Raw genomic sequence first — 25,363 nt, forward strand, 5'->3', positions numbered from 1 at the left:
TCAATTAGCTTGAAATTAATTATTTTGGTTTCTTGATGTCCTCATTTATTAAAAAAATCTGACTAATATTGAGCAAAAAAGATCCCCCCAGGACCCCTACTCTCACCCTCCCTAGAGAGACCCCATCAAAATTGGACAGTAGTTAAAATTTCAAATCACAATGATTTTTAATGCCATCATGCAACAACTCCATTACTACCAACAAATTACACCACTGCTGAATAAATCATACAATTCCTAGGGCTAGAACCCTGCTCCTTATGTCTCAGACTGCCTCTCCCACCTGAACTAAAGTAGAACTACCAATGGCTGCCAGCAGTAGAAGTAACTTTTTGTTTTAGTCTCTTTAAGCAGTAACCAGCCACTAGAGCAGGGGTGGGCAAACTTTTTGGGCCGAGGGCCACATCTGGGTGAGGAAATTGTATGCAGGGCTGGGGCAGGGGATTGGGGTGTGGGAGGGAGTGCGGGGTGCAGGAAGGGGCTCAGAGCAAGGGATTGGGGCAGGGGAGGAGTGCAGGATGTATGAGGGGACTCAGGGAAGGGGGTTGGGGTGCACGAGGGGTGCGGACTGCAGGAGGGAGCTCAGGGCAGGGAGTTGGGATGCAGGAGAGGTGCAGGGGGCTCAGGGCAGGGGTGCACGAGGTTGAAGAAGGGGGTTCATGGCAGGGAGTTGGGGTGCAGGAGGGGTGTGAGGTGCAGGTAGGGGGCTTAGGGCAGGGAGTTTGGGGGCAGGGTGCAGGAGGGGATCAGACTCCAGGGTGGCAGCAGCATGCACCGGGGCCAGGGCAGGCTCCCCGCCTGCCTGCCCATCCTGGCTCCACACCGTGCCACTCCAGGAAGCATCTGGCACCACATCCCTGCGCGGCCCCTAGGGGACAGGGAGGCACAGGGCTCCGCGCCCTGCCCTTCCCACACCTCCAGGGACCTCCCCCGAAGCCCCCATTGTTCCCCGTTCCTGGCCAATGGGAGCTGTGCAGGGGCGGTGTCTGGAGGCAAGGACAACGCTCAGAGCCCTCTGCCCCCCCTCCCCGGGGCCACAGGGACATGGTGCCAGCCGCTTCCGAGAGCGGCGCAGGGCCTGCGGCACCACGGGGGTGGCAATCCCGCAGACCCAATCCAAAGCCCCAACGGGCCAGATCTGGCCCATGGGCCATAGTTTGCTCACCCCTGCACTGGAGAGCACTCAGAAGTCAGTCAGTCAGTCAGTCTCTCTCTCTCTCTCACACACACACACACACACACACTAAAAACAATTGTTAATAACTTTGCTTTATTTCAACTTATTTGCTTCAAAAAATCACCTATATTCTAGTTCTGAAGGTGTTTTAACTTGATAGGGAAAGGTAAGAGACATTAACATTTCATATTTGAGCTGGAAAGAGGACTTTGGTATTTCATCATTTGGTTTCATTCCTATTCGCAGTGAACACCAACAACTTTGAAATTTGCCCTAAAAAGGGGGTAGAGCCCTGGCTCTGGGGCAGTTGGCATGGTGGGGCTGCTACAGAGCCATGGACACTGGAAGCCCCATTTTCCCAACTTTAAGGTAGTGTGCCTGGCATACTCCATGAGAGCTGCAGATCTTGGAAGCTCTGGTGTTCCCAGCCCTGGAGCAAAGGACCCTGGATGTGGGCATGCATGCTGCCAGGAAACCAGGCAGGGTCCGGGGCTCCTCTGGCACTTCATCTACACATCTCCACAGAATGTTTTGAATTCAACAAATCAGCAAATTCTGACCAAAATATATATGTATGTTTCATTGGAATTTTTCTGACCAGCTCTACTAAATAGATCATAATGCATCCTGGCTCGTAAACTTAACTGGGGAGCCATGACCATATAATAATTGTATCTGTATATGAAGGGATACAGATACTGATACAGGGCCTGATTGCTGAAGTCACAATTCCATTTGAAGTCAATAGAAGCTACAGATACTCAGCCTCTGAAAAATCAGACCCACAGATTTTATACATAGCATGATTTTTGCTTTACATTATAGATATACCCACATACATACAGATATATTGATATGCCAAAAGGTGCTAGTGGCTTGTCCATTGGGGTTATTGACGTATAAATACCCACACACACATTAACGAAACAATGTGGGTTAGAGGACATTCCTTTGGCAGTTAAAGGGCTCAGGTTTTTTTATATTGCAAAGTAGCTACTTTCAAAAGGTAGGTTGATACCCAGACTCATTTTTAACCATGCGGTCCCAGATGAGAGGCTTTGAGGTAGAGGAGCTTGCCAGGTGTAAACTTAGGGTGAAAGAGAAAACTTGAAGTAATTTAGAGTTATGAGACCCAAGGGAAACACAGAGGCCCAGGGCAGCTCTCTCTCTCTCTCTCCAGAAATGTCTCTAAAAAGGGAGTTGTGTCCCTTCAAGGACACAGGACCCATGCACATTTCATAAATAAATCAATTACATTAAGAAAGTACCCTGATTCCGTGTCACCAATTTCTGCTTCCAACAAGCCAACCTGGAGAGCCTCAAAATCTGTTCTTGCTTGACAAAGGGGGTAACAATATTAAACACACACACACACAATATAATAGCACCACAGTGTAATAGAGAAAAAGTTGATTCATAATATATAGTTACTTTGCTGAATGGAGGACATGATTTATAAACCATGTTACTTTGATGAATGTTACAAATAATAAAACCGTAAAGTGCTAACCATATGTCTATCATTTTTAAGTGTGTACAAGTTACTTCTACTGGGCACAAACTAATGTCTCATTTGATATTAAGACTGATGTTTATTGAAAAGCTTTATAAAAACATTTTCATTTGGCTTGGTTTGGGAGGTAGCACATTCCCAAACTATTATAGTTCAGCGATCTGCCTTTATATTTGAGTGCATGGAGGACTCACCGTTAACCGGAACGACAACTGGGAGTGCTTTCTAAACCCTCAATCCACATGCATAAATCCCCTTAGTGTTTGCAAATCAAGAGTAGCATATGGCCCACAAAGATGTAGATTATATCATCACAGCAGCCTGTCTCAGACAACTTTTCAAAATAATTTCCTAACAGCTTACACCGACTCTTCTGTATTGTGATTGCTAGTTTGCTGATGAATGTCATGCTTCTGTGAATGTCACATTCATTTTAGCTTGTTCAGATCTTGGTGTCTGGGGCAAAAGATCGCACTTGCATTAAGACAGGTTTCAGAGTAGCAGCCGTGTTAGTCTGTAGCCACAAAAAAAAAAAAAGGAGTACTTGTGGCACCTTAGAGACTAACACATTTATTTAGTTCACAAAAGCTTATGCTCAAATAAATGTGTTAGTCTCTAAGGTGCCACAAGTACTCCTTTTCTACTTGCATTAAGAACGACCATAATGAAAGAGCAGGGGGAAATGGAGAGTATTTGAAATGCAATAGTATTTCTTCAGTGTATTTTAGAGGGAATATACTTAATTTGTATGAGCTGTGGCAGAGCTCCGGCTTTGCCTAGGAGGGTCTTGCACTTCTAGGCGATTAGGGTTTGCCTCATAGGTTTGCTGTGACCCTCTTTGTAGTCTCTGTCCCCTCCTAGAGGCAAGGGTTACAGCTTATTGAGCCACCTTCATCACTGGCCAGTCAATGGATTTGGTGTAAGAGCCCTCTTTAGTCTCTGTCTTCCTACTCAGGGAACAATTTTGTAGTGGTGTGCAGTGGGTTGGGGGAACTCTTCACTGGGTTCCAACCCAAGGACCCTAATAGCACTGGCAACAGGTAGTTTTCCTTTACTACGGGAGCTATAGCTCTTCCCTGGGCTACTTCCCCAAACAGAGCCTCCTAGCAACCTCCTTGTTACCTGACCATGCTTGTCCTCCCAGCTCTTTCACTGCGCACCTTCTTTCTCCCAATCTTCCCACACCACACCTTCTTAGTCCCAGGTCCTACCAGCTGGCCTCTCTTAAGGAGCTTCTTTTTAAACTACTCCCAGCTGGTTCTAAATGGGCGTCAGGTGATCTGACTTGCCTGTTTCCCTTGATTGCTTCTAATCAATTCTTAATTGGTTCCAGGTGTCTTATGGAGTCTGCCTGACTTAATTGCTTCTAGCACCTTCTTGACTGCTCTGGGGCAGCCCCTGCCCTGGTCACTCAGGGAACAGAAAACTATTTGTCCAGTGTCCAGTATATTTTCCTTCAACCAGACTCCTGCACCCAACTGGTCTGGGTCTGTCACAGAGCATACAGGGGTTTTCCATTGGAAAAATTTCAATGAAGAATGCAAATAAGATGTTGAAGGAGCAAGTGAGCACAGTACAAAAAGGAAAGCAAATTATGCAAGGAGCGATGACATTAATCTCCCTAACAGGATAACACAACACAGTCTCAGCAACATCAGCAGATATTCTGTGTTGAACAAGTGTGTCGTGTTGTGTGTTTCTGACACAAGTATGAGGCTGCAATTAAAGTTTTGTGGCATACTGTGAGGACAGTTAACATGCAGTGAAGAATGTGTTTCTTTATCGGTGTGAAGCAGCAGCACGTTCCTTGTGAAGATGGAGTTTATCACAGGCTGTAGGACAGTGCTGTGGGGGCATTAAGGTACAGTTCAAAGGTCTGCCATTCCCTGATTCTAAGAGTCTGTAGTGAGGGATTTAACCAACTTTGTTAACAAAAACTCTTTTGAGAGGTATGTAATTTCCTGGGTTCTTAACATGGCAAGTGCAGGAGGATATCAGAGGGGAGGGATTCTGGGAAGAGCGCTGTCCCTATGCCACGTATGCTCCACTGAGCCAGCCACAGCTCTTCAGAGCAAAGGAGCCTTTGTTCATGGTGCTGTGCCTCTAAAATAAATGGGACTACCATAGAGCATTACAAAACACTAATTAAAAGTCTCCGTATCCCTGTGGGGTGGTTCAGGATTCTCTCCATTTTAGGCCCACAGAGGTGAAGTGACCTGTCCAAGACAGCAATAGTTACATGTGTTTCATAAATTGCAATGAGCAGATAACAAAAAGTGTCACAAAAAGTAAGCGTGTCTGTAGCTCACACGGCAAGTGTTTCCGCTTTGCAGTTCTGGGACACTTCCTTCAAGAAGAGGTCTGTGTGCAAAATTGCATTCATACATGTTTTGCATTTTTGGCTGCGTACAAATAGGCCTTTACCCTTTGAAAATTTGCCCTCAAATGGCCACATTTGATGGAGGATGTGGGCCTCCATATTATTCCAGACATATCACTGGATGGCCGAGATGACAGCACTACGAAGCGAAAGGAAAATAATGCTACAAGCAGAGGAGGATGACTATATCAGCTGCAGGTTCTACAACAGCTCCACCCCCATCCTTATGATGGACAAAATGCAAAAATCCTCCAAACATCACAACTATTTTCCCTTGGTTGCTTCCCTATAGAAGAAAATTCCCTCCCCTTATAGAAAATGGTCATCTCACCCAAGAGAGAAGGAGAAGCAGAAAAATTCGGATGTGGACAGAGAACTAGAGAAGGGGAAGAACTGAATGGATTGAGGGTACAGGTCTAGAGCCAGGGACGTGGGGGACCTGAATTTCTCATGCACCCTCGTCACCGCCAGGGGAGATAGGTGAAGCAGCATCTCGCTAAACCCGAAAAGTCAGGCCCCACATGAAGTTCTGTTGGAGCACCCAAGGCCTAAAGTTAGCTGATTGGCTCACACCTACTACTTAAGCCTAGAAATGACCCAGGTGGGCTGTCTGAGCAATGCACAGACTTCCTGCTGTTGCTGCCGCCACATCAGACCGTACTCTTGGCTGCCTCCTACAATCCTGATCCAGTCCTGTTCCCGATTCCTGCTCCTCACTCCTAGCTCCTACCTTGCTCCTTCTCCATGCCAACTCCTTGCCTCTCTCTGGTTCCTGCCATTTCACCTTGCTCCTGACCATCGGCTACCAATCCTGACTCTGAATCTCTTGCTCAACCCTTGACCCTGGCACTTGGTATCTGATCCCAGCTCTGACTTCTGATTCTGGCTCAACTCTGGGCTCTGGCATTCATATTTAATCCTGACTTCAGTCCTCAGCATCGATTCCTGGCCCTGAGTCTTACTTAATCTCTTGGTTCCGGTATTTGGCAGTTGACTCTGGCTCTGACTCCGCAACCTGTATGCCTGATCTTCCCACTAGACCTGACACCTTCTCTGCCCATTAGGCGAGACTGCCTATGTTCCAGTTCCTACCAAGAATACACAGATGGTCTCTAACTCCTGATGGAGGTTTTTCTTCCCTTCAGTTCTTCAGATCCAGTTGCAACTGCTTGAATCACAGAATCATAGAAGTGTAGAACTGGAAGGGACCTCGAGTGGTCATCTAGTCCAGTCCCCTGCACTCAAGGCAGGACTATATAACAACTAGACCATCCCTGACAGGTGTTTGTCTAACCTGTTAGTAAAAACTTCCGATGACAAACATTCTACAACCTCCCTAGGCAATTTCTTCCAGTGCTTAACTACCCTGAAAGTTAAGAAGTTTTTTTCCTAATGTTCAACCTAAACCGCCCTTGCTGCAATTTAAGCCCATTGCTTCTTCTCCTATTCTCAGAGGTTAAGGAGAACAATTTTTCACCTCCCCGCTTGTAACAACCTTTTATGTACTTGAAAACTGTTATCGTGTCCCCCCTCAGTCTTCTCTTCTCCAGACTAAACAAACCCAATTTTTACAATCTTCCCTCATAGATCATGTTTTCTAGACCTTTAATTATTTTTGTTGCTCTCCTCTGGACTTTCTCCCATTTGTCCACATCTTTCCTGAAATGTGGTACCCAGAACTGAATGTAATACTCCAGCTGAGGCCTTATCAGAGAGGAGTAGAGTAGAAAAATTACTTCTCGTGTCTGCTTACAACACTCCTGCTAATACATCCCAGAATGACATTTACTGTACATGAGAAGATTGCTATGCTTTTAACCCATATCCATAGACACTTAATGTGAGCGGACACATCGGGCCAACTACGGGCAGGTCTAAACTACCGCTTACGTTGATCTAATTTACGTTGCTCAGAGGTGTGAAAATGCACACACACAGGATGCAAGTTTCACGCTGTCTACACCAGCACTTCTCACTGAGGTGGAGTAATCATTCCAATGGGAGAGCTCTCTCCTATCAGCACAGCGCATCTTCGCCAGACATGCTACAGGGGCGCAGCTGCACCACTGCAGTTGCGCTAATGTAGCACTGTAGTGTAGACTTGCCCTAAGATGAAAACATGGGAAAAAGGGTGCATTCAAGAGAAAGTCTGAGAATGATAATGTAGCTCATTAAGCAATGGTCTGAGACAGAAGATGACACCTGGAAAATTATCATGGACCAGATCAGTTAAATACGTTGTATACCAAGGAAAACAAGAGTAACTCTTCTCATGTGGCCATCCTGCCATCAGTTCCACTTTTGTTCCACATGCTTTTATGAGCAGAAAACTTTAATAATTCAACTCTATATTTTCCCATTAATGTTTTCTGTAGATAGCTGCAATTTTTGGTTCTTCACTTATGCTATTGTGTTTGTTCATTTTATTTCATTTCCTTATTATATTAGTTCTTGGTTATCTTTACAATTCGGCGGTCACTCCACAATGTGTAAACAGAACAACAAAATTACTCATCACAGATTCATCTGATCTGCGTGGCTGATGAAGCCAAGTGCACATGCTTTCCCCCTCTTGTTTCTGTATCCTATCACAAATAAAGAGTCTGCTAGTCTCCATACATTTTCATAGACATAACTTTCATTTATATTGCACCCTTCACACCAAAGAGCTCTTAAACATTTTGCAAACTGTATACAGGAATTGCCCACCACTGAAAAGCACAGCTGTCATTGGGGCAGACCCTGGTAGCAACATACACTAAAAGCAGTTTAGGGTCGGAAAGTGCAGAGCATCATTTCCAGCTGAAATTTGTGTTGCTATCAGTGAAAAAACCAAGGTTTAACCCATTCAGAACCTAATGGAAACCAATGAGGCTCTATGTAGGCATTGGGGATCTGCCCCCTGCAGAGCTCACTGCAGGATCAGGGCCCAAGGTGGTAATGTTGTGAAGCAGAAGTAGTAGTGGCATAATCTTACTGCCTCACTTGCTATCTCATGATTTGAAACAAATGACAGTAAACAGTAAAATATCATAGTTTAAACTCACAACTACCAATAGAGATCAGTTTAGATACATGAAATGCTATAGGGGAGGGTGGTTATATGTCCCATTTTGGCTGGGACAGTCCCTTTTTTAAGCCCTGTCCTGGCCATCTTGACTTTTTTTGGCAAAAGTGGGCATTTGTCCCATTTGCTCTTGCCAGTTGTCAAAAAGTGGGGGTGCAGTGCTGAGAAACATGGGTGGGGGAGTGATGATGCCAGTCCAGCACAGGGAGGGGGGGCAGGGCTGGAGCAACCAGCAACAGCCTTGTGGGAGGCGGGAGGCAGGGCTTGGGCAAGTGTCTCAGCCAGCCCCGTTTGGTGTCCCATTTTCCCTTTGGAAAATTTGGTCACCCTACTACAGGGTCTCGTATTCAAAGTTGCATAGACCACAAAAATGCATGTGGTTGCCTGAAAAAACACTCAGATTTGCATATAGAAAGGGGGCATCTGCATGTATAACTACTCCATTTTTTTCCATAAAATTGGCCATTTTCTTTTAAGCAGTTTCTTGTAAGTGTTTGCAGATATTTTTATGGATTAATTTTTACCCCACATTTAAAATTTGACTAAGAATCTCCCAGAGTTCATATTCCTTGACTATAGTCCAGAAACTCAAGAGATCGAGTCTTGAATTGCAGGGACAGAAGTGAAAAGTAGCAGGTAAACCCTAAAGAATATCAGTTTCCCTGCTCATTGATCCTGTCTCTGGTTTTCAGATCTTCACTCTCTATGACGGTCCCAGGCAACCTGGATGAAGCAACCTCATTTTCATCCCACCCCATGACCAAAAAAACCCAAATCTTTCTTTCTTTCCCTCACTTGGCTGAACGGGGGAGGTTTGTGTTTCACTCACTGGGTAATAGAAAAATGGAAAACATATCTCCACACTTTGCCTTTCATTTCGCTGAGAAGTCTTCATGAAGCTTGAACGGGTGAATGATGATAACTCTCCAAATATCTGGAGGTTCAGTTCAAATGAGCAGTCAAATGGTTTGATGCAAAATCATCAAAAAGTAGTAGAACCTCTTTAGACTGAAATTGCAGTAGAAATCTCCCTAGAACCGGATATCTTGTAAGATTTCTAGGGTCCCTCTTCTTGTTGTTGGGTAGCAAACAGTGAAACCAACTTCTCTTGGTATTTCAGCACCTCTGTTGCTGCTCCTAGCTGAGAAAAAAAGGAAAGGTAACAGAGGTACAGCAGTCATCATGAAAAAGCTGTCCACCAACAGTTACCACCCTGCAGCAGCAGAAATGCTGCAACTACTTGCAATTCTAAATACAGGGAATGCTGCAGAAGTACCACAGTGTGGCAAGTGTCAGTAAATGTCTTTTTACTGGAAACCAATATCAGCAAAAATAAAAAGTAATGATCTAGTACAGAGGTCAACTAAATGTTTTCAGAGCTCAACAATGATTCTGCTTGAGCTTGGAGAGAAGGCTCAAAGGGGGTAGGGGCAATATTATTTTGTCTAAAGCAGTGTGTACATCCCTGGAAAGAATCATAATATCCAGCCACTAGCTTATGTATTTCCTGAAACTCCCTGAGTTACTTGACTGGCAGGAGCAGCTGCAGAGTTGCAATGTGAGATCCTAAAGATTGAGTTTTATCATCTCCAAACTGAACATTCTTTTTTTTTTGATTGCCTATGATTATCTCCAAAATAGTTGCACTTTTCGTTCTTCAGTTACATGATCTTGCTATTCATTATGTTTTCTTGCCATATTATATTAGTTGTGTGACCACTGTTATTCAAAAATTGTGCAAACAAGGTGGAAATAATTTAAGGGAAATTCTATATCGTGGCCTCATACTCCCACTTTTTTGGGAAAATGTTTTTGTAACCTTCAATCCCCCATTCCTTACACTTTTTCCTGTCCCTTACCACAACCAGTATGTCCCTTTCCCATGATCCTTTATTACAGTGCCTTCCTCTGGACAGTTTGGTTTGAGGTAGGTTCTCCTGAGAAAATCTCTACACTGTGGACAGACATTTCCTCATCTAGAGGACATGCTGAACTATAGTTTGAACTTGATTTGGCTGCTTTCCCCAAGCTTCCTTAACAACATCCATAGGATTCCTTAGGGTTGATGCCCCTTTTAGCATTCCAAAGGGCAAAAGTCACAGTGGAAGCTGTATTGTGAAGAAAAAAGTTAAGGCAGAAATTTATCCCAATCCTTTCCATCCAATGCCACAAATTTTCACAATGTACGCTTGAGAGATTTGCTAAAATTTCAGAGTAGACTGTCAGTTTGAGGTTCAGAGTGACTTAACTTTAAGGGTGTCCCAAACCTTTGGGCAAGACAAAGTCGGTCCCTGTGTCAGACTCTCAGTGGACAGCTCAACCAGAGTAAAGGTTTTTGTATTAGTTCTTCAACTAATCTAGGCAGAGTTAGTTACACAAATCCTCCACCAGGGGGCAGAATAAACAAGATTACTAGTCTCAGCAAACTGACTGTCTCATCTACAGACTGAGAATTGTTTGCTGATGAAATTCAAGACTACTTCCAACTAAAAAAAATAAATGTGAGAATTTTGTGGACCAGACCCACAAAAAATAAAGTTTGTCAAATGACACATGGCAAATTTTTGCTTAGTTTTAATTGTCAAGGGGCAGTGAACTTGTGACTTGTCTGGCATATCACTCCTATCATGCAGTACTAAATACAAACCACTCAGCTATGTAAAACTACAACAACAAGAATCATTTTGGGGCACTCGGTCCATTTTACAGTTTTCTCTCTCTCTCTCTCTCTCTCTGTTTACAGGAATGACATGCCAAGCTCGAAGTTCTTATGTAACCAGTGAGATCCTGTGGGGTCATCGTTTTACACCTGTCCTCACGCTGGAGGATGGATTTTATGAAGTTGACTACAACAGCTTTCATGAAACATACGAGACCAACACACCGTCTTATAGTGCCAAAGAACTGGCAGAGATGGCCAGCCGAGCAGAACTGCCCCTGACTTGGTCTGTGTCCAGCAAATTAAACCAGCACGCTGACCTGGAAACTGAAGAGAGGGGAAAGAACCACGAAGACCAAACCGAAAGGAATGGTGACGTGGCAAATTTAGAGAGTGAATCCAAAGTTTGAACCAGCAGAGGTTCACCACACAACCTCTTTTCTTTTTGATCCTTCCCTTTTTTATTATTATGACAAGAAAGGAAATATTTAAGGTTTGAAATGTCTACCTGCCCAAACAAATCAAGAGATTCCTAAAATAAGCAAAGACGTGAGTTAAAGCTGCAATATCCCTTAATGAAATCTCTGATCACTGCCCTTCCAATAATTGCATATTTCCTCTGGATAAATACAAGTTCATGACCACAGGTGTGTTTAAAAAGGAACCAAAAAAAGGGGGCAAGGGTCAAAACTCATTATCTGGGATAATAAAAGGAAAGACTGTGATTAATGTTTGTTAATGCCATGGGCCTTGGCTCTAATTTTTATATATTTCAAGACAGTTTCATAAACAGGATGTGATGCCTCCAATGAAAATGGGCATTGCAGCTTTAAGACTGAGGTGAGCAGAAAAAGCTGCAGTTCGACAGGATACTGTACATATGCCTTATGTAATTACTTGCTCTTTAAATTTCGTAATAAACCCAGCATGTACAAAAGTACTGAAGTAAAGAACTTCTAGATAATGTACACAGATGTGTAATTAATGTAGGTTTCGATACATAAATCTAGAAATATTGGGATGCAAAAAACTGAATTGGCATTTCTGGTTTAATCTTTGGAGTATATTAGTTTCTTCCCTATATATCTGGCCCTTTTTGTGCCCAACATTTTCTTCAGTGTACCAGACTGGCAGCTATTTAGAAGCCCTCTCTGTCTCCCTAACAAATCATTTTACGGATTCTCAAAAGCCATAAAAGTCTGGGGGAGGGCAGGGTGGAGAAATTGAAACATTACTGAGATACTGTGAAACTGTTTACAAAAATGATTCTATCTTTTGTAATATTATAGGGTAAACCATCCCTGGCTCTTTTTGGCAGTTCAGCCTGAATTAGACTGTGGCAGACTCTTGGAAAACACAAGAATCTCTGGTATGCTGTTAATACAAAAAGCATGTTCATGTTGGGCTAGGACCCTGTAAGTGCACTACCGTGGGAAACTATTCTTTTTTTCCCTAAACCATTGGATTAAAACTATGTAGTTTTCTATGTAAACAGTATAAGCCATTAAAAATGCTGAATGTTATTCATAGGTAAGTAGGAAACACTTTTAACTACTTGGTCTGGGAAGACATAATTGAATTTCATCTAAAGTTGTCATCAATGAGATTCATTCATCAACATCATTAGTACTTTGTTGGTCCTGAAAATTCCCAAAAGACTTTCTGGCCCTAGGTAATTTTCGTCAGGGTTTCTCATATAAAAACCCACTCCTGACATCTCTATTCAAATGAGTGGACCCTCCCACCCTTATTCATATTGGGCCAAATCCTCAGCTGATTTAAATCATTTTGATTTGATGCAACAGAACTATGGTGATTTGCCTGATTTACATCAGCTGAGGATCTGGCCCATAGAGTAGTACCTAACTTCTATAATACACTCAGTGTGAGGTGACTCACAGTGTATGGTATTATTCAAAGTAAGGATTGTTGCATCAGGTCCAATGTGCATAAAATAGTATTAATTCAAATAAAAGACTCCCATTGACTTCAGTGAGCTTTGGCTCTGGCCCATAAAGAGTACCATTTCCCTCAGTCAAGAGAAAAACAAACTGCAGCCTTAATTTTCTTTTTGTACCTGCCTGGTCTGGAAAGGAAAAATACACTGCACAGAATTTAAAGGGTTTTTTTGTACAGAAGCTTTTAAATTCAAATAGAAGAAAAAACCTAAGGAGAAACCTAGCAGGCAGGTGGAAATTTTGCACTGTGATATATCCTTCACATTAATTTCACATCTATACACTGTTTTACTGCAATACAATTGCCCATCCTTAATTTTCATTGAGTCGTTAAGAGTTGATTTGGCCCCTACAGCTAAGATTGTCTCCAGGTGGAGGTTTTGCACACTTGGATCACACCCATCAAAACAGCTAAGCCTCGTGTTTGCTTTATTTCTGAAAATTTTCCCGAACAGGTTTTCACAAAGAAGTTACTCATACAATTCCACAATTTAAGCAATTGTTCAAAAGATGTATTTTCATTCCCTCCACCAGGATGACTGATTTCATCAGGTAGTTACAGATTGCTGCTTATTTTCATTTAGTTTGGCGAAATAAAACTGGTTTTGCTACAGACCCTTTTAAAATACAATGGTATCCTTTGTTTACTGACACAGTGTCAGAACCTGCTCAGTACTATGGTTTATACAGCACACCCTGGTTTTTAGGCTGTTTTTGAGAGCCAAGGAATTCACACAGTAGAGCAGGGTGTATGCATGCTTCTTAAGGTGTTTTAAAGGAAGAGTCGCTCTGAAATTTCATTGGAGAACAGTAGTCGCACATCAGAGATAGTCTTCTAAGGGAGAACCCCGTAGCAAAGGTACTTGCTAAAAGTAATGAAGCACTGCCTGCTGGGGTGTGGGGGCTCAGTCTGTGTGTGTCAGCCTGTAGTCCTAGAGTACATGAGTTTAAAGCAAAGAACTCCTCATAAGATTAATCTGCTTTTTGCTCTTGTAATTTACTGGGCCCTTCCATAATCCATCGCTGCAGTTTAAGAAGAGCTTCTCGTGTTGAATAAAACAGCGGCTTTTAAACCTTTTTGTGCCCTTTAGTACCAAAAATATAGACATTATGCTATTGGGGCATGTGCATGGGTAAGTTATATTTTTGTGACTAGGGCACTTAAAGCATAAGGTCTCTGTCTCTCATTGTTTTTGCTATTAATGTGGTATGAAATGTAAAGTTTACAAAAAAAATCTCGTTTTTGTAATGTAAACTTAAAAACGAAAAGTCTCCAAGGCTTTCAACTGGAAAGCTTCACAGAAACTTTGTACTATAATGTCCCTATCAAACACCTCTATTTTTCTACAATGATTGATTAAGCAGTTTAACAATGTATTTTGTGTCAACAACTTCAACTGAACTGTTAAAAACAATTAAGAATTGAATGCTGTTAATTAACAATGGATTTTCAAAGCTGACCGTACCGAGTGGTGTTTTTCATTACTACAGTATATACATTTACCTGATCATTTTAACTCATGTCCCTTATTAAACCAATATATTTGGAAATGCCAATGCCCAGTAATATTGTTGGCAAATCAAATTTAAGGAACATAAATAAATAATGTGACATTTTTATGTGAGTAGCTAGTTACATAAGCAACCAAAATCCATCCAAAGCTCCTATTTCTCTGTATTTCACTGATACACTAAGGTATCTTTTTCTTAAAATCTATTGTGAAATTGATGAGAAAGTGACAATATTCAAAGATATATGCAATATTTCAGCAACTTTTCATACTGTTAGATTCTGCCTACTTAGGTAGCTAGAGTACACTAGAGTACTCTAGCTTAGGTATGCTGGAGCAGTTTCTTTGTATAGACCCCTTCCAGATGACTATAGTGCAACTTTCAATCTTTTTCCTGTATAGTAGGGGTTTCTGGTTCATGTTCATTTTTCTGCACCCACATTTTCTGGGTCAGATCATCAGCTGGTGTAAATTGGCATAGATGTACTGACTTTAATGGAGTTACATGGATTTATACCACCTGAGGACCTGACCCTCCATGTTTGTTTGTTTTTTAAGGCAAGTTATGGTGTATTATTTTAGGAATAAAAATGGTATTCCTTAAATTACAACAAAGCTGGCCACTCTGGGAGTTGAACTTCTAGGCCCTGATCCTGCAAATACTTAAACATGTGAGTAACGTTATGCACATGAGCAATCCCTCTGAAGTCAATTTGTGTGAGCAAAGTTACACACAAGTGTAAGAATTTGCGGGTTCAAAGGCAAAGTGAGAATGGCAGATCTGTTAGGATCACAGATTCCATCTGCAAACAATTTTTTCAACAATGCACAAATTTAAGATTTGGGGTATTTTTGGTGTACGTTTCATCAAAATCTATTTTAAAAGTTTTTGCTGAGTGGCATTTAAATTTGAAAGTGGAAACCCTATTTATAACTTTAAAAAGAAATTTTCATATGTATAAAGTGACTTTCTGATCACATGACAATGATTTTAGTCACCCTTTCTATTTCCCACTAGGAGAAAGTTTATACCATTTTCTTTTAATAATACAAGAAAGGCAGGAGCAGAGGTGGCACTAAATCTTAGAGTCTTAATTCAGACTTGCTCCAAATAGCCTTGCTGTATTCAAGAGGCTGAGATGTAACAACCCTTATTTTGTGCCTAGTGGGGATTTCTAAATAAGATACAATGGAAAAATGTATTTCAGTATTTTCTTTTCTCAATACATCTTTGCTTTCAGGTAGTTTTGAAGATGGTTTGTCTTCTGAAATTCTGATACTATGTGACATCATTCTGATAACATGATGCAAATCATATATAATAGAAGAAATACAGCTGGACTCTCACTATGAGCAGGGGCAGATTAGGGTTTTTTGGGGCCCCTGGGATTCCCCCCCCACACACACACACCCCTCTCACGGTGCTCCTGCCAGGGAAATGGGTCAGGGCACAGGGGCTTACCCCATTCCACAAGCTTGGCACTCCTGCTGGGGAGTGGGGTCAGGAGCTTTCCCCATTCCGCATGGCATTCCAGCTGGGGAGTTGCATCAGTGCATGGGGGCTTGCCCCGTTCTGCCCACCCACCTGCCCCCAGTGCCGGGTAGGCAGAGCAGGGAAAGCCCCCATGCTCCAATCCCACTCCCCAGCTGGAGCACCAGGCAGGCGGAGCAGGTTAGGGTGTGGAGACACCCATTTTTCTGGGGCTCCCCAATTGGCCAGGGCCTCTGGGTATGGGCCCCGTTGGCCCGGTGACTAATCCAACATTGACTATGAGGAAAGGGAATGACATTAATGACAGTTGGGGGAACTATTTGACACAGATTTGGACTTTGTGAACTAAATTCTTCTTAATGCAAGAGCCTAAGGATCTCTCTTGTTTAGCTTAAAGGATTGTGTTTCATGCCCCGGACAAAAATTTAAACTAAATATTAAAAATGTAGACACTAAAATATATCCATCTTACCTCTCTCCCACCCACCACTTCAAACTCCACTGGGTTTCCAGAATCACTTGTATGGGTGATTATAGCGTGACTGAGTCCTGCTTCACCATTAGCAGATGTGTTGTAAGCAAGACACGAGAAGTCATTCTTCCACTCTACTCCATGCTGATTAGGCCTCAACTGGAGTAGAGTGTCCAGTTCTGGGAGCCACATTTCAGGAAAGATGTGGACAAATTGGAGAAAGTCCAGAGAAGAGCAACAAAAATGATTAAAGGTCTAGAAAACATGACCTATGAGGGAAGATAGAAAAAATGGGTTTGTTTAGTCTGGAGAAGAGAAGACAGAGAGGACATGATAACCATTTTGAAGTATGTCAAAGGTTGTTACAAGGAGGAGGGAGAAAAATTGCTGTTCTTAACTTCTGCAGATAGCACAAGAAACAATGGGCTTAAATTGCAGCAAGGGAGGTTTAAGTTGGACATTAGGAAAAACTTCCTAACTGTCAGGGTGGTTAACCACCGGAATAAATTGCCTAGTGAGATTGTGGAATCTCCATCATTGGAGATTTTTAAGAGCAGGTTAGACAAACACCTGTCAGGGATGGTCTAGATAATACTTAATCCTGCCTTGAGTGCAGGGGACTGGCCTAGTTGATCTCTCAACGTCCCTTCCAGTCCTACACTTCTATGATGATTCTCTCAGAGATTTACTGTATGTTGATACCCCAGATGGCATGTAGCAGCATGTAGATGCAACACTGTTATCATAGCAAAAGACAAATTCTGTTCTAAACCTGGCAAAGTATGTATTTCATCTCACGGGTGTGAAATTAGTTTTCTATTTTAAGCAAATTGACAAATGCACATCACGCTTCTGGCCCATTCCCCCCAAATGTGAGAATAACCCACACAGCAGAGCCAAAATTCAGAGTTTCAGCTTGTGTAATCTGATTTGAATTCTTCTGTCAGATGGGCACAATTGCCAGCTCCTTCCTTTGCCTCCCAGTGAAGAAGCCAGTGATTCCAGCCCCAAACCTACAGCTCTCGTAGGATCTGCTGGAGGAAAGGGGTATCTCCCTTCCCCTAGCCTCTCTTGAAATCCACCTCAGCTGCATTCCCAAGCCATAAAAAGGAAGCCTCTCAAATGACTGTGGCCTCTGTTTGAAGTTATTTGTGGTGGCATCATTTGCAGATTGAATGGGAGGAACTGATGGGGAGCTACTGGTCCCATCCCATCCATTCCAGCCTGTTGAAATGGACTTCCACAGGGCCTGGGAAAACAAGGATGCATGGTATTGAGGCAAGTGTCCTCACTGTCACATCCCTTGCCTCCTGCCGCAGCAGGGATCTGCTGAAACATGAGGGCCTGAGGTCCTCACTGACAGATCTATGTTAAATGACTTGTGATACGGGGATTGGGAATGTCATTTTCCAAGCAACACCCATAATGAAAGGATTATGGCGTACTATGCTGATTGATCCATTTGACATGTACAGTACATAAAGCTATTAGGTGGGAAAAAAGTATACATCATCAAAACTCACATTTTATACTTATACACAGTTCTGCTGAATGATAAGTGATCTCTAAGAATATGTCTACAATTAAATTTGATTCCAAGGTAAACTTATGTCAAAGTAAAAACCACCAGTATCTCACTTGAAATTTCTAATCAGAAGGGATTGGTTGGGACAGAGAAAAACAAATGTGTTACTTCTAAGTCATTAGAATGAATTTGGCTCAGACCATAATGAAAATTGTTATCCTCTGCCAGCAACATTTTAGGCTCGTGAAAATTTTCAGAAGTAGAGCAAAAAGTTAAGATCCTAAATCCACAGTTAGGCACCTGCCTAATTTTCAGAAGTGCTGAAGATCCAACAACTCCCACTGATTCCAGTGGGAACCGCTGGGCGCTGAACCCTTTTGAAAAATCAGGCCACTTAGTTGGGTGCCAAAGTAAGGATCTTGGCACTTCTGTTTGCTTTGACTTTTTAAAATCCCGAACCTGGTGGTCGGAGGAGAGGCATCCACATCAATGAAACACCACCAGCATTAATACTTCCATTCAGCAAACTGCTTAAGCATGTGGTTAACTCCAACCATGTGCTTAAAGTCCCATGGAAGTATTCAGATGCTTAAAGTTAACCACATGCATAAGTGCTTTGGTGATGTAAGGCCTATGCACCCTTCTTTGCACACTCACTAAAGAGGCCAAGGATCAAATGAATGTGGAAGTTGAGCTTCGCTCTCCCTCTTAGAGATGGTCTCTCTGAATCAGGGTGCAGGGCAGGGAACCTGCACTCCTGTTGCTTGTGCTGTACCTCTTCTGGGGACAAAAGAAAGACGTCAGTCTCCCGAGCCGTCAACCCAGCTCGTTTCACCAACACAAAATTTCAGATTAAAAAAAATAAGAAAATAAAACCACAAAATTTCTACTTAAGAGGTGAAGTGGCTCTTACTAGATACAAATGATCCCTGACAAATATAGGAAGAATTCGACTGAATTCAAGCATATATACAGATATATATATAGGCCCAGAGCCACCAAAGCACTTTAGCAAGTCAATAGTCCCATTAAAGTCAAGTGCTTAAAGTTACGCATGAGCTTCAGTACTTTGCTGGATCGGGGCCATTTAAAAAAAATGTTATCAAAGTAAATGGAGACATTTATAAACTATTGAAAATTGTTATAAACAAACAGAGCAACAAAACTATACTAGATCAGTGAAGTCCAAAACAAATGTTTAAAAATACTGAATAGTGCTGTTGATCTGAACTCTGTACTGTAGAGGAATCAGGGAAGAAGATTTACAATTCATATGTGTTTTTGCCTTTTCATTCCCGAGACAGCAATTAAAAAAAATATACAATAAATAGCTACTCTGTAAAATTCATGGCATTTGAAAGAAAAAAATCTCATGTTACAAATTATGTATCTGCTATTACTGGCTTTTGCTACCATCTAGATGGCAAGGACTGAAACATATTTTTGTCCTGTGTCTAACACTAAGTGTCTAGTAATATCTATGGTATTGATTATATACGAGCTTATTGTGCCTTGAAATGCATGGAACAGCTTTACAATAAAACTGAAGAAAAATCTCAGAGATCGATCATGTTGATTCTAATAAATGTAAAAGGAGTCAAACTTTTACTTAGCTCATTGCCCAGGTAGGAAACAACCTCACACACACACAAATTAAAAAAGGAAAAAATCTTGAGAGGGAAAAAAAAAAAAAACACGAGAGATTTTCTTGTGAAATTTATAGGGCTCTGTTTCATAGGACTAAGTAAATGAAGATCTTAACCTTTTCTTTTTAAAAAAATATATATCATGTTTGGGCTCTTTTTTATACAGTCAACAGACTGATTTGCCAGATAATTGTGTAACCATGAAAATATTGAACTTTCAAAGGAATTCTAATTTTTTAAAGAAAAGTTTAGCGTGATGCTTTATTAACTATTCCAGTTAATTAGCACTCTTAATGAGCACTATTACATTACCATATTAAATCAGTCAATATACGGTAAAAACTCTCAGGGCTAGATATCTGTAGCAATGCAGGTTAATCGGCTCCCATCCTTGCCATAATGGGATCTATTAGTTAGTTAACATTTAATAATGTGTGTAATAGAAGCTGAATAGCTCACAAGCAGAGCTGTTCAGAGGACACCAAATCCATTATGCAGCAAAACAAGACTTTTTGAACATTTGCAAAAAAACAGAATTGTGTTTAAAAGTATATGTTCAGATCAAAACCTGAGTGTCTGTGTCTGATGTGGGGAACCTGGATCTCCCAAATCTCACAGCAGTGATCTAACCACCATGCTAGAGAGACTCAGTGTCTCTCATCCTTGCACACACATCCCTTCAGAACAAAAGCTTAATCAAATCAAAACATTCCAACCAGCTCTACTCATGAGATTGATAGTGAGATCCAAGGGCTTTCGCTAGTCACCAGTTTTAATCTGACCCCAGCTAGTAGTGACTGAAAGTCACTATCATAGGCCCTTGTGGCCTACCAGGAATGAGCTGGTGAGTGACAACTCCTCCAGTTCCTAATAGACTAACATTCACATCTGAAAAACACCATCACAACTGACAGACTTGTCGGCAGTAACTCAGAGGCCAAGGTTTAAAAGAGCATGAGTGATCGTTCCTCCAGGTTATGGCTGAGGCACACTGGATAAGAAGCTAGGGGAGACTTATATTGTTGTCTTCTATGTTGTACTTGTTCTGTGGAGAAACACAGAATTTCAGACTCCACTGTTACTCCTCTCACAAGATCTGATCATATTTCCTTGGGATAAACAATTGTCAGCATCAATTCAAAGTAGTCCTGAAATAAGAGTGCCTTAAAAAATAAAAAACCCCACTTTCTTCCCTCTCTTCTCCAGATGAAGATCTCCACTCTCAACAAACCAATATTGTAGCTGCATACCTCATTTTTCACCACCTCAGCCTGGCAAGAGAGTGCTTTATTGTCCTTCATGATAAAAGGTGCAAACAATATGAGATGACTCCATCGGCAGGCACGGTCTCCAAGAGCCAGTCCCATTTATGCAGCACCCAAAGATTGTCAAACCTTCTATAAACCTCAGCTGAACAGAGGCTTCCTGTCAATAATTCATTTTGTTGTTAGGCACGTCACCTGTCAATGCAGTAGCTTCACAGAATCAGTACTCTTCTTGGAAGCACTGGAAAGTTCCTTCAACTTAGGAAAAAATACAGTCTTGGGTTTACCTGGCAACTCTGTTCAAGTGTGCTCTCAGTCTGCTTGCTCTTCAGTGGCGTACACTGTTGCCAGCCATCTTGCTAAAAAAAGTTTCCAAATTTCTTTTCTATTCTATTCTATTCTATTCTATTCTATTCTATTCTATAGATGACCAGTATAACAATCACGGAACAAACTTGCGTGTTTAATATTAAAACAAAGGCCAACAATTTCAAGTATAGGTGCCTAAAAATCTTCAAAATGCAAATCTACTGTAGACTAATAGAGCTATGTCTGTCTGGGTCAGAAAACAGCCTGAAACAATAGCTCTGAAAGGTATGGACTGTTACCAATGATCTCAGTGAGGTGATAGCTCTGAACCCCCAATATATACATTAACTATTTAACTGCTGATCAAATCACACAATAAAGACAATATTATGAAGATCTGCACACTCTGCTGTGAGTGACATCTCATTTTGGCATCCCAAGTCTGGATTTCCATTGAATTCAATAGATGGACAAATAAAGATTTAGGTAACTAGTTTTAGGTAACCAAGTTCGAGCCCTGGTTTAGAAGTTCCCATCTATCAAAGTCACAAATACTGTCATTTTTTGGAAAGATGGCCACAATTTAGCATAGATTCAGAAGTGTCAAATGTAATTAAAACCTCTATTTTCTATGAAGCTGATGAGAGATTTACTCAGTTAAAGACTGCAGAATTTGGCCCACAGTCTACTAATTCTGAGAAGTGCTTTTTACATTTGGAACTTTTCCACTAATGGGTAGCATAAGGTAAGGGTGACGCTAATACGAGTCCCCTGCTATTAAAAGATCTAAAATTTTACTGAATTACAAAATAAATCATGCTTAAATTTCAACATATATCTCAGCTTCTAAATAATAATACAATTTGGCTAGCAAATTTGGAAGCAAGTTTAATCTACCCAAGATTTATGGATATTATTTATTTATGGATATAAGTTTATTAATAATAATTAAAAGCTGCAAACAATTCATAGGACTATAAATAAGAAACCATATTAAAAATAAACTCTCAGAAATCAAATCAATGTTTCTACCCTTTCTTCATTTCTCCGTTTATGTGTAAACCACAATTAACTATCTATGCTCAGGCTGCTACCTATACAATTGTTCTATCATATAATAAGAGAAGATAACAGCTGGGAATGGCTAAAATACTGGTTTGGCTCCTGAACTATCTTTGAGTCCTTTTGTAACTCCCTTGAATCAGTTTCAATGTATCTTGCACGGGCAATGAAATGAAAGCACACTTATTATGGAAGCACAAGACAAACATGTATTTAGAAAATTTACAGTGCCACATTTTTAAAATATAAACATCTTTGTGAAACTACTTTTACAAAAACAGTTTACGCATTGGGGAAGTTTTCCTCTTTTGGCTGGAACAATAAATAACTTTGGACATGGCTTTGGTTTAATTTGTCTTTATTTATCCACTAAACTCTACCACCATTGTGCAGGATGGACCATGATTAGTACTAATTTAGAGCTAAGTTTTCCAGTGAATTTCTTGTGCAGCTTCCAGGACAGAAAATGTACTTGATGTGTTGCTTTAAAAAAAATATTTATTGGCAGCTCTGGTTGTAGCTGGAGATCGGTTTTCTTCCCATTTCCATCACAGATGGCATTTCCTCAAGCCTATATAAGCCTGTATGTGGCATCCCTCCAATGTTCTTGACTTTGAAAAAGTAAGTAGCAGGTAGGAGCAACCACATTTTGCTTTAATTTCAAAATGTTTTTGAAATTGCATTTGGGAACTTTGCTGGACTCACATTCTACCTTGTCTGAGCAAAAAACAAGTTAACTTCATGGATAGTAACTTCCACTGAACTTCTTGATTCACTTGGGGATTACTTTCTTGCAATAGCAACAAATGTCTAAAGAAGTTTGAATTTCATTCCAATCTATGATGGCCTGAAACTGAAGGTTCCAAAAACTAACCATTCAGAACAATAGTCAAAAAAATCATAATCCTGTTCATGTTCTTTATTATTTGCTATTGGGGTCTGAGAGTTTCAGCCAAACACTGCTTATTTGTTCCTTTTAAAAAATCATTAAACACTTTTCTAGGAGTTAAAAATGTGGCAGCCATCCAGTAACCCCCTTCCCCCTCCCCCCCCCAAAAAAAACACTTCTGAAAAGATCTGTGGACATTAATCAACAGTATTGCAACCCTGAGTGTTCAAAAATCATGAGTCAGGCCCCCAGCAGTCATGAGATTGGTTTATAAATCATGAGATTACAGATTGTGAGGCACTCAGATACTATGGTAATGGAAGTTTATGCTCCTGGGACTTGTGCTCCTAACTTGTTTAGGGTACATTTACACAGCCCCAAGGAGCAAGCCTCCCAGCCCAGGTCGACAGACTCAGGCTGCTGGGGCTTGTGCCATATAAACAGTGATTCAAAGTTGCAGCTCGAGCTGGAGTGTACGGCTATGTTTAGAATGATAGCATGAGCCCAAGTCTGTCAACCCAGGCTGGGAAGTTTAGTGCCACAGGCTGCATTGACACACCCTTAGGCACTCTTGAAAATCTATCCTTAATTGCTTTCTAATGTGCTTGCTTTTATAGCTATCACCACTTTCTATGGCTGCGCTAGTCTCTGTTTTGGGTCAGACGGCGTATTACACATCTAACTATGAGAGACGATAGTGTACCAGAGCAATTAAATTCATATTAAACCATCTGTGTTACCTCTGTTCTTTGGCAACACACTGCTATTCGGTTTGTTTCAATTGACTATCACTGAAGTTGGTTCCAAAGGACACAGAATAAAATGTCAAGTTTATGAATATAGAATACATTCAAAAATATACTGCATGATACAATGAGGTTTCAGCCATCAAATGATGAGATGTCAAGAGCAATACCAAGTTTCCGGGCTCCACGACAAAAGTCCCATCCCCAAAATATCCCCTTTGAGTGGGATGAGGTGTGAGAGAGAGTCCCCAGTTCTCCAACTGCACATGCATGGGGAGGTCCCTGCCCCCATGCAGAGCCTCATTGAAGTCTCACATATAGTTGCAGGAGTGTGACTTGAAACATGGAGCGAGAGAGCTATGGGAAACGCATATACCAAAACTCCAAAGCAAAGAGTATCTTCTCTACAGCCAGCAGTAATTTACACATCTGATATTGCATCTGATATTGCGGCTATGGAAAGATGGTAGCAAAGACAAACATAAGCAGTTTACTAATTCCTCCCATTTCCCACAAAGTTTTCCACCTGTTTAGAAGAGCCATTGTGGTGAAGGCCCCCTGTCAAGGTTCCTTCCCCACTCTGAACTCTAGAGTAAAGATGTTGGGACCTGCATGAAAGATCCCCTCAGCTTATTCTTACCAGCTTAGGTTAAAAACTTCCTCAAGGTACAAACTTTGCCTTGTCCTTGAACCCTATGCTGCCATCACCAAGCATGTTAAAGAACAGGGAAAGAGCCCACTTGGAGACGTCTTCCCCCAAAAATATCCCCCCAAATCCTACACACCCTTTCCTGGGGAAGGCTTGATAAAAATCCTCACCAATTTGCATAGGTGAACACAGACCCAAACCCTTGGATCTTAAGAACAATGAAAAGCAATCAGGTTCTTAAAAGAAGAATTTTAATTGAAGAAAAAGTAAAAGAATCACCTCGGTAAAATCAGGATGGTAAATACCTTACAGGGTAATCAGATTCAAAACATAGAGAATCCCTCTAAGCAAAACCTTAAGTTACAAAAAGACACAAAATCAGGAATATACATTCCATTCAGCACAACCTATTTTACCAGCCATTTAACAAAAGGAAATCTAACACATTTCTAGCTAGCTTACATACTAATTTAACAGAAGTTCTGAGGAGTTATGAAGAGCATTCCTGATCTGTTACTGGCAAAAGCATCACACAGACAGACAGACAGACCCTTTGTCTGTCCCTGTTTCCCTCCCCTTCCCCCCCCAGCTTTGAAAGTATCTTGTCTCCTTATTGGTCATTTTGGTCAGGTGCCAGCAAGGTTATCTTAGTTTCTTAACCCTTTACAGATGAAAGGGTTTTGCCTCTGGCCAGGAGGGATTTTATAGTTCTGTATATAGACAGGTAGTTACCCTTCCCTTTATATTTATGACACCCCTCTTGCTGGAAGTGGCTTTCAAACTCCCACCCCTTAACTTGGAGTGGAGATCCCTCCTACAGCTTTGGGGGAGGCAGAAACTAACCCAGAAATCACTCCCACACCTTTATCAGCAAACAAACAGTCCCAGTGCCCCTCCAGCATTAATACATCAATCACTGATTCAGTGCATCCTTCTCTTTGGGCCCTGGCCACTTCATACATGTAGTTACAAGCTTCTGGTAGCCACTCAGACAGGCTGCTTTCTAGGCCTCTCCTGCAGCCCCAGCTCAGAACTCCCACAGG

General features: G+C 41.5%; 1 protein-coding gene and 1 long non-coding RNA gene across 4 annotated transcripts in view; one reads left to right on the forward strand and one right to left on the reverse strand.

Annotated features, from left to right (window-relative positions):
* Nucleotides 1–3,871, reverse strand: part of LOC119849743 — a 37,371-nt gene extending 33,500 nt beyond the window's left edge. For both annotated transcript variants that reach the window (XR_005290567.2, XR_005290566.2), the window contains exon 1: nucleotides 3,813–3,871. This is a non-coding gene — a long non-coding RNA (uncharacterized LOC119849743). The remainder of the gene's footprint in view (nucleotides 1–3,812) is intronic.
* KCNJ6 (potassium inwardly rectifying channel subfamily J member 6) overlaps nucleotides 1–16,432 on the forward strand; it is a 219,952-nt gene extending 203,520 nt beyond the window's left edge. For both annotated transcript variants that reach the window (XM_043507404.1, XM_038386918.2), the window contains one exon: nucleotides 10,881–16,432. In XM_043507404.1, coding sequence (XP_043363339.1) covers nucleotides 10,881–11,206 — 326 coding nt within the window. In that variant the 3' untranslated portion in view covers nucleotides 11,207–16,432. The remainder of the gene's footprint in view (nucleotides 1–10,880) is intronic.
* Nucleotides 16,433–25,363: the final 8,931 nt, after the last annotated feature.

Source organism: Dermochelys coriacea, chromosome 1 (genome assembly GCF_009764565.3).
Source record: "Dermochelys coriacea isolate rDerCor1 chromosome 1, rDerCor1.pri.v4, whole genome shotgun sequence".
Lineage (NCBI taxonomy): Eukaryota > Metazoa > Chordata > Testudines > Dermochelyidae > Dermochelys > Dermochelys coriacea.